The sequence below is a fragment of the Sinohyriopsis cumingii genome, chromosome 19 (assembly GCF_028554795.1).
Source record: "Sinohyriopsis cumingii isolate HCF-2022 chromosome 19, ASM2855479v2, whole genome shotgun sequence".
NCBI classification, from domain to species: Eukaryota; Metazoa; Mollusca; class Bivalvia; order Unionida; family Unionidae; genus Sinohyriopsis; species Sinohyriopsis cumingii.
This window is the reverse complement of record NC_142979.1, coordinates 33028744-33042576: the sequence shown is the minus strand read 5'-3', so window position 1 is coordinate 33042576 and position 13833 is coordinate 33028744. Positions and strand designations below refer to the sequence as shown.

The window sequence follows — 13833 nt, the reverse complement described above, 5'->3', positions numbered from 1 at the left end:
TTCTTTCTCAAACAATGTAACTAGTGCCTCTCCAATATCTGATTCTAACTTTTTACACGAAGCACATTCACATTTGGAGCAAGTGCAATCATTTGGTTTATCGTTGATATTATCATCCGTCATTATATAATTATATTTTCTTCAATTAATAACTTTATATTACTAATAAATCATTGCGATTATTTTCAGCGCGTAAATTATTTTGTGTTTAGATAATCATTAGCGTCTTTTATTAGGCCACTATTTGTGGCCACGTTTCTCTTATCGTAGTACCGTTTCAAAGCTCTGTACAACCGCATGGAAACAAACATCAGAATTATCTCTACCGCATTATATGCCATACAATGGTCCTAAACTTCCCCTTCGGACACTTGCTAGAAGGTTTTTCACATGGGGTTTTCTATCCAATTATCAGCCACTTGCAACTGTTTTTTTTCTCCGTAATACGTTATATAATTAGCTAGGATGATCTTTAATTTGAAGAGATACTTGCCTTAATTAGATAGTGACAATGTGGGGTGTCACAAAGGAATTTAGGGAGAGGTACTATATTCTTACTGACAATAGGCCAGTTTTTTTTCAAGATCCAAAGTCTCACAATAAAATTTCCGATCTCAGATTAAAGCTACAGAACATTTGATTCTTTGTCCAGAATCTCTTCGTACTCAGTTGATGTGGGTCGTATTAAAGTATACCGATGACACGGATGTCGTAGATGAATTACTAAAAAATTGTTTTACGATCTCATCTATTGTTACTCATTTTGTCCAGCACAATAATTCATGACAGGCGACACCAAAATCCTTTCTCGAGGACGTTCAGCACTCATGTATTGAATTTGGTCTGGAGGTTCATTGAAATACTAGTTATTTAGACATCCAACGCACGAAATGACCCGATGTCGATAAATGGACAATTACCAGTTAAGGACATCACTGTTTTCGCCGAGATAGACTCATTTCAGTTTTCAGAAAACTTTCATCCAGTTATTCTTGTGTGGGTTGGAAAGCACTTTAATAAACAAGATCACTGGATAAATCCATTAGACGAATGCGCGAGAAATAACTACGGATAGGCTCCAAAAGTAACATTGAGATTCATGCTCGATTAGAAAATATTAAAGCCAGTGACCGTAAGTGAAGTAATTATTTCGTACAGGCCTCAAGAGAAAAGTCTGGCTGTCAGAGCCAAATGATAAGGAAGACTTAGCATTTGCAAAGGATATAAGCTGACTTTTTTGCTGGCAAATTTACATATAGGGCTTCAAATGAAAATAAACACCGTTGTACACGGTTCATAATGGACGAAGTAGAATTAGATTTTATAATTAATGATACTGCGTTTAGAGGTATTTCATCCAAAAGAGAAAATGCATGATTGCCAGATGGAACTAATATAGGTTATATTGTCATGTATGTGATGAAAATCTCCACAATTTACTAATTCAAGACCTTCAGTACGTGCACATACAAATCTGCGTCAACATCACGTTTGACACCTGCGGAATCAGCAAGTTTGCTAATCGCCAGACTCATGATTATAAGTAATACATTTCTACAACATGGATGTAATTGACTTTCCAGCGACAAAACGAACAAGCACCCACCAAGCAACATTCAGCGTTATCAAATTCTGTTCGCGCCATTATTATTGGCTCGTCTGGGTCTGGTAAAGCTCAGTTGCTGCTCAACATGATTATGAGATGGCTCAAACGGCACACACTTTATTTGTAGCACCACCGGTGGAAATCGTTGATGTTATAATGTTATCAAGGAACATAATAATGCTGCAAAGGAACCCATCGATGATGAAGATGTTGTTAAATTTATCACTAACATCAATGAAGCCCTGTCTGTCGAAGATCTTGACGGTTGTCTTAATAGTCTTGTGGTTTAATATGATGTCATGCTTGACAAACAAATAAATCCAGATATAATATTTTCACGAAGTAGGCATATAAACAGACCTTATGCAGAGACACACTCCTATTCCCAAACTGATGAGAGATAACTTTAATTTTTTGGTTATATTTCCAGGTGTTGATGCACATACGTTGCGAAATATTCACCAGACTATGTGCCTCGGTGATATGAACATATCATAGTTTAAAAACTTCTTTACACAAGTTTAGAAAACACCACATGGATTTATTACAATCAATGTTTATACACCATCAACACGACATCGCATTGATTTCGATTTGATCTTTGATAATTAGTCCTGGCGACGTGCGTAAGGAATTGTATTATATTTTTCTAGGGATACTTATTACCTGTTACTACTTCGTTCTAAGTGACACGTCTTTTTGCTGCGGCTTGATGATAAGCCAGTTATTTTTGGAAAATCATAACACACTACACAGGCCTTACTATTAATTTTACCCCTGAGTCATTGCAGGATAAGTGCCTGTCTTCGTTCCCTTTTGTAATATTTGATTGATGGTTCATTTTGTAAAATAGACCAAAAGAAAATCAATGGGGACGGATCGTCCGCCAGCGTGAATTTTGTTATATAGAAGGTTCGTTTTTTAAATTAGACTATTAGAAAGTAAAAGGTGGGGGTCGACCCCACTGCTTTTTCGCCAGTGTATATGAATGTCCATACAGCTTCAACGTATTAGGAATGTAGCGTGTGTGTGTGTGTGTGTGTGTGTGTGTGTATCTGTGTGTGTAGTGTAGTGTAGTGTAGTGTAGTGTCAAGGCATATGCATGATTCCTGTGTATTTAGATTCGATACTTAAAAGAAGGTCAAAATAGTTAAGTTCTTTATATTCGTTAGACTAAATCAACATTCTAACCATATATACATTTAAAGTTACATTTAAAGATAACCATTCTTGCCTGATCGCCACATTCCTCCAAGTCCATCCATCTGCATTATATAGTTTCCAAATCTGCCCAGTCTTCCCATTATTGGTCCTGAGAAACCTCTTCTACGTCCGATAATGATACCAGCATTACCCCGAAATCCTTTCATATTGACCATTCCACTGATGCTCCCAGTGATTCCCATTCCTTGACCATCACCAGTTCCACTAATGCCTCCATAACTACCAATACCACTAATTCCGTTTCCTCCCATTGCCCTGATAGCTCTTGTTCCACCGATACCACTAATACCACCAATACCGCCGATACCTCCCATTCCATTTCCATAAGCAACTCCGCCTTGGCCTCCAGTAATACCAATACCACCTATTCCTTTTCCTCCCATCCCCACAATACTTTCTGTTCCCCCGGTTCCAGCAAAACCGCCCATACCTCCCATGTCCGGTCCATGCCAATTTCCACCAATGTCTCCACTACTACCAATACCACCCACTCCTTGTTCTCCCATCCCACGAATACCTCCAATTCCAGAGGTTCCACCAAAACCACTAATACCTCCCATTTTTTGCCCAAAACCACTTCTGCGTATGTCTCCAGCATTAACAATATTGCTTAATCCCCTTCCTACCATCTGACCAATACCTCCCATGCCTCCCATTCCTAGTCCATAACCAATTCCACCTTGGCCTCCAGTACCACCCATACCGCCTTGTCCATTTCCTACCATTCCACCTATTCCTTCTATTCTGCCGGTTCCGCCAAAACCACCAATACCCCCTATTCCCTGTTCATAACTATTTCCTAATATGTCCCCACTACTACCAATACCAGCTATCTCTTTTCCTCCCATGCCACGAATACCTCCAATTCCAGAGATTCCACCAATCTCGCCGATGCCACCCATTCCTTGTCCAAAACCAGTTCTGCCTATGCCTCTAGTATTACCAATATTACCTATTCCTTTTCCTCCCGTACGAAAAATACCTCCTGTTCCACCAATCCCACTGGTACCGCCAATTTCGCTGACATCTCTCATTCCTAATCCATAACCACTTCCACCTTGGTCGCCAGTACCACCCATACCGCCTAGTTCTTTTCGTTCCATTCCACCAGTACCTTTTATTCCTCCGATTCCACCAAAACTACTAGCACTCCCCATTCCCTGTCCATAAATATTCCCACCGATGTCTCCAGTACTACCAGTGCCAGCTATTCCTCTTCCTCCCATCCAACGAATACCTCCAATTCCAGATATTTCACCAGTACCACCAATCTCGCCGATACCACCAATTCCTTGTCCTAAACCACTTCTGCCTATGCCTCCAGTATTACCATTATCACCTATTCCTTTTCCTCCCACTGGACCGATACCTCCCGTTCCACCGATTCCACTGGTACCACCAATTCCGCTGTCACCTATCACACCTTGTCCATAACCACTTCCACCTTGGCCTCCAGTACCACCAAAACCGCCTAGTCCTTTTCCTCCCATTCCACCAGTACCTTCTATTCCACCGATTCCACCAAAACCACTATTACTCCCCATTCCCTGTACATAACTGTTTGCACCTATGTCTCCAATACTATCAATACCAATTATTCCTCTTTCTCCCATCCCACTCATTCCTCTAATTCCAGCGATTCCACCAATTCCACCAATACCTCCTGTTCCACCAATTCCACTGGTACCACCAATCCCGCTGACATCTCCCATTCCTTGTCCAAAACCACTTCTGCGTATGCCCCCAATACCACTCATACCACTTAGTCCTTGTCCTCCCATCCCCCCAATACCTTTTATTCCACCAATTCCACCTAAACCATCAATACCCCCCATTCCCTGTCCATAACTATTTCCACCTATGTCTCCACTACCACCAACACCAGCTATGCCTTCACTTTTCATCCCGCGAATACTTCCAATTTCATTTATTCCACCCGTACCTCCGATGCCGCTCATCCCGCCCGTTCTCTGTCCAAACCCAATGTCACCTATGCCTCCAGAGTTACCAATACCGCCAATTCCATTTCCTCCCATTCCACTGATACCTCCTATTCCACCGATTCCACCGTTGTCGCCAATATCTCCCATTCCTTGCCCATTAACAATTCCACCTGTGCCTCCAATACTACCAATACCGCCTGTTCCTTGTCGTCCCATCCCACCAGTAACCCCGGTTCCACCAATGCCGCTATCCCCCATTCCTTGTCTATAACCAATTCCACCTGTGATTCTAGTACCACCAGTACCTCCTATTCCACCAACACCACTGGTACCTTTGACACTACTGCCACCAGACACTGGAAGGCCGCCCAGTCCTGCCATTCCACTGACTATGCCATTTCCTCCATTGTTGAATCCAACATTCTTCAGGTCGCTTCCGATAGCAGAATCCCCTCCACCTCTACTTCCACTGGTGATACCTGCAGCTAACATAAATGTACATGTCGATAACAATCTAATGGCCACTGAATTCAGACTTTGTGTAGTTTTGAGGCATACATGTTATTCCGGTAAGTAGCATTATCTCACTAACATAACCACATGCATCGTAGCCTTTCTGACCCGGATTCGATCCAAGGTTCCAGCAAGTGCTAGAACACATGCAGTAGGTAGGTTACTTTGAGTTGCATGGTTTCAAACACCTCAAGATTAATTTAAGGTAACATTTGGAACATCCTGAAAATCGTTGTATTTTGTGAGAACTTCTACTGCACCACTGACAAGGTTTTTTGTGAGACCTTCACTTTTAACTAATGAGAATAACTTTAATAGTTTCAAAGAATTTCGAGTTCAGCCAGCGAGGAAACCGTTCATATTTTGTGACAACTTAGGATCTGATGCAATGGAAAAACCTTTTTTATTTTCTTAACACTTCAATTAGACCAATGATAAAAACTTTGTATACTATATCAGAAGTTCCATCTGAATCAATGATGAAAATTTCTATAATTTTTAGACGTTCAATTCAGCTAATGAAATAACCTTTTATTGCATTTTGTGAGGAGTTCAAATGAATAACTGACAAAACCTTTCCGTAAATCATATGATAATATCCTGTTACATATTGTGAAAGGATACAATATCAATTTGATGTAGCTTACCCCCATTTCCAATAACAGTATAAACGCCAGTGTCAAAAGGGTCATCGAATCCGAACCAATTATCTGAAAAAAAAAATACACACAACTTATCATTTGTGTGCCCCCTATATTCCTTTTCCTCCCACCTACCACTAATACCTTCTATCCCACTAGTTCCACCAAAACCGCCAATACCTCCCACTCACTGTCCATAAATGATTCCACATATGTATCCACTACTATCAAAATCGCTTATTTCTTTTCCTCCGATCCCAACTATATCTCCAAGCACATTAATAATATTATCAGAAGGCATATAGAGTTACAAGTGAGTGTGGAGTCGGGAGCTGACCTTATGTGACCTGTAACTGTCAGGTCATTTGAAGCAACAGAACCTTAGAACCGTAATTTACCACCTCCATTTGAATTATTGATAAAAGCTTTTATATTTTGCGAGAACTTCCACTGAACTATTATGACAAGCTTTTTATTTTGTGAGTACTTCCACTGAACCACTGAAAAAACCTTTCCGAAAATGTCGTGATAAATTTACGTCATAATAAGACAGATAACCATAGCATTTTAACGTATTTTACCTCCATTACCACCAAGAATGTAACCAATATTGTCAAGTCCATTGTCAAAAACTTCATCGATTCCAAATCCATTATCTGGAATGAAAAAACAAACACATATTATTCCTGTGCATTAAATCCCAAAGAAATATAGAATATTGATATGTGTGTCGGCAAAGTTAAAGAGCAATGACTATACATATTCAAATGTAAGATTTATGGGTATGTCTGCAAAGTTAACGAAGTAATAACTCTACATATTCAAACAGAATATGTGTGAAGCAATGACTGCATATTCGAACAGAATATGTGTGAAGTAATAACTCTACACATTCAAAAAGAATATGTATGAAGTAATGGCTGCATATTCGAACAGAATATGTGTGAAGTAATAAATAACTCTACATATTCAAACAGAATATGTGAGAAGTAACGACTACATATTCAAACAGAAGATTTTATGTGTCAAGTAATGACCAAATAGTCAGACAGATGATTTAAATGTGCCGAGTAACAACTACACATTCAAACATATGATTTGTATGTGTCAAGTAATAACTATATATTCAAACAGATGATTTGTATGTGTCAAGTAATTACTACATATTCAAGCAGATAATTTGTACGTGTCGAATAATGACTACACAGTCAAAGAGATGTTTTGTTTGTGTCGAGTAATGACTAAATATTCAGACAGATGATTTAAATATGCCAAGTAATGACTATACATTCAAACAGATGATTTGTACGTGTCGAATAATGACTACACAGTCAAAGAGATGATTTGTTTGTGTCGAGTAATGACTACACATTCAAACAGACGATTTGTATGTGAGAAGTAATGATTATTCAATCATACAATTTATGTGTTACGTATTTTCTCTTTTTGTCCTTCTGGTTATAGTCTCTAAAGTAGGAAGTGTGATCTACTCACCTTTGAATAACCCCTGACAATGGAAACATGAGGCTGCTATTGTGGACAGTAGAATGTACGTGGAATGGCTCATTTTAGATCTGAAATTAAAAAATAAATGGACATTAGTAAACATTTGCTTCTAATCTGTCTATCTGCGTTTTTTCATGTCTCTCATTAGTGACATGAATCAATATTTCTTTTTGAAAAACTGAATGAAGGCATGGAAACTTGATCACGTTGGACCAATTATATTACTCTACAGTTCTTCAATCCGAATTTAATCACCATGTCATCTTGGTTAAAAATGGGTAAATTATTTTTTTCTTTTTTATGTTATATTCTGCACACCAGGTTAATAGCTCAAGAAGTAGATTACAACTGCCCAATTTTGGTGTGTGTCACAACACGACCCTGATATTTTACCTAAGTTTAAATTTGGTCTCAATAGATATATTGGAATAAAACTTACATCCTTGACCGAGAGGACGGACGAACGAACCCATACCATCAGGCACGGACGAACATACTGCCTTTGTGATTATTCAATCTTGCCGCCTCTCGAAGCAGGGGCACATAAAACACCATGATAATATTTGGCAGAAATCATCATAGCTATTTCTAGCAATAGATATTGACGGCACACCCACATTTCTTGTGTCAACTCATATAAACACGGATAAAGTAGATCATCAAACACATGACAATCAGACAATGTCATAGTCGTGTTTATTTTTACTTTTTTGCTCGGTTTTCCTCATTTTGTAATACTCACATCGCCTGGTCATGTGATGTCTTTTAAGAGGGAGAGAGAGAGAGAGAGAGTCATATGCATGTTTTATCATATTGCATGTTTTTTTTTCCTTCTTCATGTTTTGTTATAATAAAAAAAACATAAACGCCGAAAATTCTGTACAACTTGTTTCGCATTTAAGTTATGGTTCTTCAGGCACGAAATGTTTTGAATATGAGGAATCTGATACTTTCCCTCTTAACATACGTACACCTCAATTCTACATATTACCCAAAACTCATACAAATCCTGACCATAATTCACCTTTAATTTATCCAGGACGAACCATTATATCCGGTTATATATAATTCATGTACTGAAAACCTATCCAAATTTATTGATAGTGTTTTACAGCCTTTAATGAAATCACTTCCTTCATACATTAAATATACTACTGATTTCATTAAAAAGTTGAAGTCTATTCCAGAGCTATCTGATAACTCATTCCTGGTATCATTAGATGTAACATCACTTTATACCAATATTCCGCATGCAGATGGTATTAAAGCGTGTAAATATTTTACTGATAACAATCCTAATAATAGCACACTATCTATTGAATATATTTGTTAAATAATAAAACTTATCTTGGAAAACAAATTTTTTCAATTTAATAATATGAATTACATACAAATAATGGGTACACCAATGGGTAGTCCTATGGCTCCTTCATACGCTTCCTTTTCATGGGTAAATTAGAAAAAGATTTTCTTCAAAATGAAAAGTTTAATCCATCTGTTTGGTTTAGATTGTTCGATGACATATTTATGATCTGGAACCATTCAACTGAAGAACTGAAGAAATGTATTGATCGCCTAAATCATTTTCACCCGACGATTAAATTTACTTATACTGAATCTAGCACGCATGTTTCATTTTTAGACGTAAATGTAATAAAAAATATTGATAGCACTATCTCTACAAATATTCATATCAAGGAAACTAATATCCACCAATATGTAGAATATTCTTCATGTCATCCCATGTCGTGTAAAAACGGTATACCATATAGCCAGGCCAAAAGATACCGACGCATTATTTCAGATGATTGTCAATTACAAATTTCGTTGAATAAATTACAAACATATTTCCAAAATAGAAATTATCCTACATATTTAATTGATTATGCGCTGAACAAAGCCCGTAATCTTACTCAACATGAGGTTTTAAACACAGCAGAATCTAAAGTAGAGAGAGATGTAATTCCTTTCACAATACAATATAATCCTTCATTACCTAATATAGGTCGTATAATTGATAAATATTATAGTCTCCTAAATTTATCCAATAAAACCAGCGTAAAATCACTTTAAAAAATTAAACCAATTCTCGCTTATAGAAGACCCAAGAATTTGCAAGATTGTTTAATTAGAACTAAACAGACAGAAAATAAAAAAGACACTTATCCTCATCTAAATGTAATAGACACCGGTGTTCTCAATGTGCAAACATAAGAGAAAGTGCTCCTTTCAGTAGCCCTAATACAAAAGAGATATTTTTTTCTACGTGATAACACTAACTGCATATCAACTGATTTGATTTATTTGAGAACCTGTAAAAATTGTAGCATGCATGTTGGACAAACATTTTAACAAGTTTCTTAGAGAATGAATAATCATCGCTTTCGCATAAAAAAATTATAGAGACCTCAGTTTTTCTCAGTTTTTCTCTAATATTTGAATACACTTTAACACCAATAATCACTCTCTACTCGATTTTTCTTTCATGCCAATAGAGATTGTGCATGGTGACGTGAATAAACTCATATAAGAAACTTATTGGATTCATAAGTTAGATACTTTGTATCCTAATGGACTTAACGCCAATGCACCGTATAAAATTGTATAATTTAAATTGATATATTGTATATCCTTTATAACAATATAATTATATGTATGACTGTTTATCTCTATTTTGTTTTATTATTTTTCATATATATATATATATATATATATATATATATATATATATATATATATATATATATATATATATATATATATATATATATATATATATATATATATATATATATATATATTGGCTGAAAATATTAACTCACCCGATTCCTGAGTTTGTCGCCACTGGAGGAGGTAATGATGGGGTTTGATAATGTATCGATGTACCGGTTATCTATATATAGTTTGACGCGCATGGCGCATGCATAGTGTCAGTCATTCGCGAGGACAGATAACCATTTGGTGTCAATGGTCATACACGAATGCTAACATGACAGGTGTATGTGCAAAACATTTAGTGCGTGTTATTTGTAAAGACTGACCTTCGATGCACATTTCTGTTTACTGATTACTGATGTTCAGAAACCTTCCAAAAAAGTTTGCAGGGATTCATGACAACAGCAATAAAATTATTAGGGACACTTCTTAGAAGAAAATATAGCCGTGGACGTTGAGATTTGCTAGCTTTCTGCATTGACAAGGTGATTCGGTACAAGATTCCAATTACCATATAACAACCACTTACTCGTTATGCTAAAATGCTTGTAGATTTCAGTTTTCGTAAAAGATTATTTCGTGTTGAGAAAGAAGGGAGTATTTACTTCGGAGCAATTTAAAATCAATTTAAAAAGAACAATATGATTGTCATAATTGTCACGTTTTTACGAACCACACAGTAGTTTGTATCGATATAGTGGCCTTAATAGATGTACCCACATTGTAAATCTATTTTTTGATTGAAAGAGTTGAAAATATTGGCAATCTTAATGTTTATTATTCATCCTTTTTTTTCTGAAAACTGTTGGGAAAAAGTAAACTTCAATTCACTAAGACAATGTGTGCAGTTATTTCGAGGACTGTAAGATGGACGTAGGACTCCACACTTTTTTCCGTCTTCCTTCCATTTTTTCTTTTCTGTATTCGCTTTTGTTTTTCCTTCTTGTCTTCTTTCTCTCGTTCGTAACAGTCCGATACTTCCTTTGGTGCAATTTGTAACAGAAGAAAGTCAACGTTCAAAATGTAAATAATGCAGTCTCATGCAGTCTTATTTATTTAGGGTATGTGCTATGGTGTTAGATATGGTTTCAAAAGTTCAATTTAATTTTCTGGTAGAGAATATATTATCTGTGCTGGATGACAATGGCGTGGAAAAGAGCATTTTACAAATTGTGACTGGTTAGCGGAGGCGTGTAAATGTAGGTGGAAACGTTATAGTAGCCAACGATTTGGAACAAGCTTCGATTAGAGAATAAACTGAAGATTTATAAGATTTTTTAAGTCGGGACGAAGGACATATTGTAAATCTGTTGATTGTTCTGTATGCAAAGAAGCTGATCAAATGATCTAAGTTAAACAAATGTATGGATAAGATAACGATTCTGGCTTACAAATCAATATATTTCGAGGAGTAGAAGAAACAATTTGAATTTCTGGGGTATCTATGAAACTTTACCGATAAAACTATTTTGACGTGGTACGAAATAGTATTTGCTGTCAGCTCGATATGTGCAGTGTAAGACTGCGGTAGCTAGTTACGGTGCTACTAAAAAGAAATCTGGGGCCCAACGTTCTCTCTAATATCCAGCAAAGCTAGTTATCAATGGAACTGTCATCAGTGACGAATTCACAGGTTTGCTGAATGCCATGAAAGTTTCCCAGAAAAAGTCCAGTAAGTGATCAGCTAAAAAGTGGAGAGGTAAAATGCATATTTTCCACATTTCTTTAATCAAACAGATATAAATTATTAACGAAAAAGTACTTGAGAATGTTAGTACTGGCACAATTTAAGCTCATTTATAAGTACTATATACTTTTTCACAATGTATTTTTGGTATTTCGTTTAAAGATTTAAAAAAATGTGATAAAGTACAGAAGAAATATGAAGAAAAAACATAATTCTTGGTTTAATAAGATCGGTGAAAAATGGTTAATTTGTATGAGTAGAGTGAACCATTATCGAGTTATAAAAACACCACCAAAATAAAAAAAGACGAATGAAAGAAAATGATAAGAGCAAAACCAGATTTTACAAATCTATACTATACAAATGTTTGCAAATCTACACTATACAAGTCTATACAGATCTATTCTATACAAATCGATACTATACAAATGTTTGCAAATCTACACTATACAAGTCTCTACAGATCTATTCTATACAAATCTATACTATACAAAACCAGACTTTACAAATCTATGCACATATATGCAATACAGATCTATAAAAAAATCTATTCTATACAAATCTATACTATACAAAACCAGACTATACAAATCTATACTATACAAAACCAAACTATACAAATCTATACAATACAAAACCAGACTATACAAATCTATACTATACAAAACCAGACTATACAAATCTATACTATACAAAACCAAACTATACAAATCTATACTATACAAAACCAAACTATACAAATCTATACTATACAAAACCAGACTATACAAATCTATACTATACAAAACCAGACTATACAAATCTATGCTATACAAAACCAAACTATACAAATCTATACTATACAAAACCAAACTATACAAATCTATACTATACAAAACCAGACTATACAAATCTATACTATACAAAACCAGACTATACAAATCTATACTATACAAAACCAGACTATACAAATCCTCTGCGAAAATATAGGCATGAATAAGATTGACTGAAAACATTAGAAATTGAAACAATGAAATTTAATGAAGTAAAGTTATACTGTTCAAAAATGTTGCGAATGTCACAGTCTCAAATATTACAATGGGCACTTATGAAAAACACTTTAAAGTTGTTACCAGTGCTAATTCTCGCTTTTGAAAACCAGATAAAAATGCTTAAACTTGAATGAAAATATATGTAATGAAGTAAATAAATTTATTTCTCCTGAAGAGGTAGAGAAAATTAGACCGTAGTACTGGACTGAACTGGTTTATATGGAGTTTCTTTAAGACTGTAAAGATATACTTTTAAATACATTCTGGAAGTTATTTAATGCTGTATATAAAAGTGGTTACTTTCCAGAAACGTGGTTCGTTGCATGAAACGGGAAGTTTAGACGATATTGTGATGCAAAAGTACAACACTTGGGAAGAGCATTGGTAAATGACTCACACATATACTTGTTAACAAAAGACTTTCTGACTCGACGGAAAACTATAATGTTTTGACTAAAGCACAACCAATTTGATGAAAGGCATGAATATTATTAACACTATTGATACTAAAGGCATGGATACTATTGATACTAAAGGCATCAATACTATTGATACTATTGATACTAAAGGCATCAATACTATTGATACTATTGATACTAAAGGCATCAATACTATTGATACTATTGATACTAAAGGCATCAATACTATTGATACTATTGATACTAAAGGCATCAATACTATTGATACTATTGATACTAAAGGCATCAATACTATTGATACTAAAGGCATCAATACTATTGATACTATTGATACTAAAGGCATCAATACTATTGATACTATTGATACTAAAGGCATCAATACTATTGATACTATTTATTATTCTACTTAGGCCTATCTCGCATATTTTTCATGAAGGTAATAAATTATTTTGTGTGTTTATTGATTTCACCAAAACCTTAGATTATACAGCAAGGGATAAGGTATGCTACACATTGGTAAAACACCGCTTAAGGGCGGCTACTCTAAC

At 35.6% G+C, this 13833-nt stretch overlaps 1 protein-coding gene across 1 annotated transcript; it reads right to left on the bottom strand.

Annotated features, from left to right (window-relative positions):
* Positions 1 to 2820: 2820 nt before the first annotated feature.
* On the bottom strand, positions 2821 to 7497 carry LOC149775404 (uncharacterized). Its single transcript, XM_089943474.1, has 4 exons — positions 7422 to 7497; positions 6509 to 6583; positions 5934 to 5996; positions 2821 to 5252 (listed from the first exon to the last, which is right to left on the bottom strand). Exons 1-4 carry the CDS (start codon positions 7492 to 7494, stop codon positions 2821 to 2823), a joined length of 2643 nt encoding a protein of 880 aa, XP_089799600.1. The 5' UTR covers positions 7495 to 7497.
* Between the last annotated feature and the right edge of the window lie 6336 nt (positions 7498 to 13833).

Coding starts and splice junctions, on each gene's coding strand:
- LOC149775404 (XM_089943474.1), bottom strand. CDS start 7,494: ATGAGCCATTCCACGTACATTCTACTGTCCACAATAGCAGCCTCATGT. Junction 6,584..7,421: donor TTGTCAGGGGTTATTCAAAG/GTGAGTAGATCA, acceptor TTTTCATTCCAG/ATAATGGATTTGGAATCGAT. Junction 5,253..5,933: donor TACTGTTATTGGAAATGGGG/GTAAGCTACATC, acceptor TGTTAGCTGCAG/GTATCACCAGTGGAAGTAGA.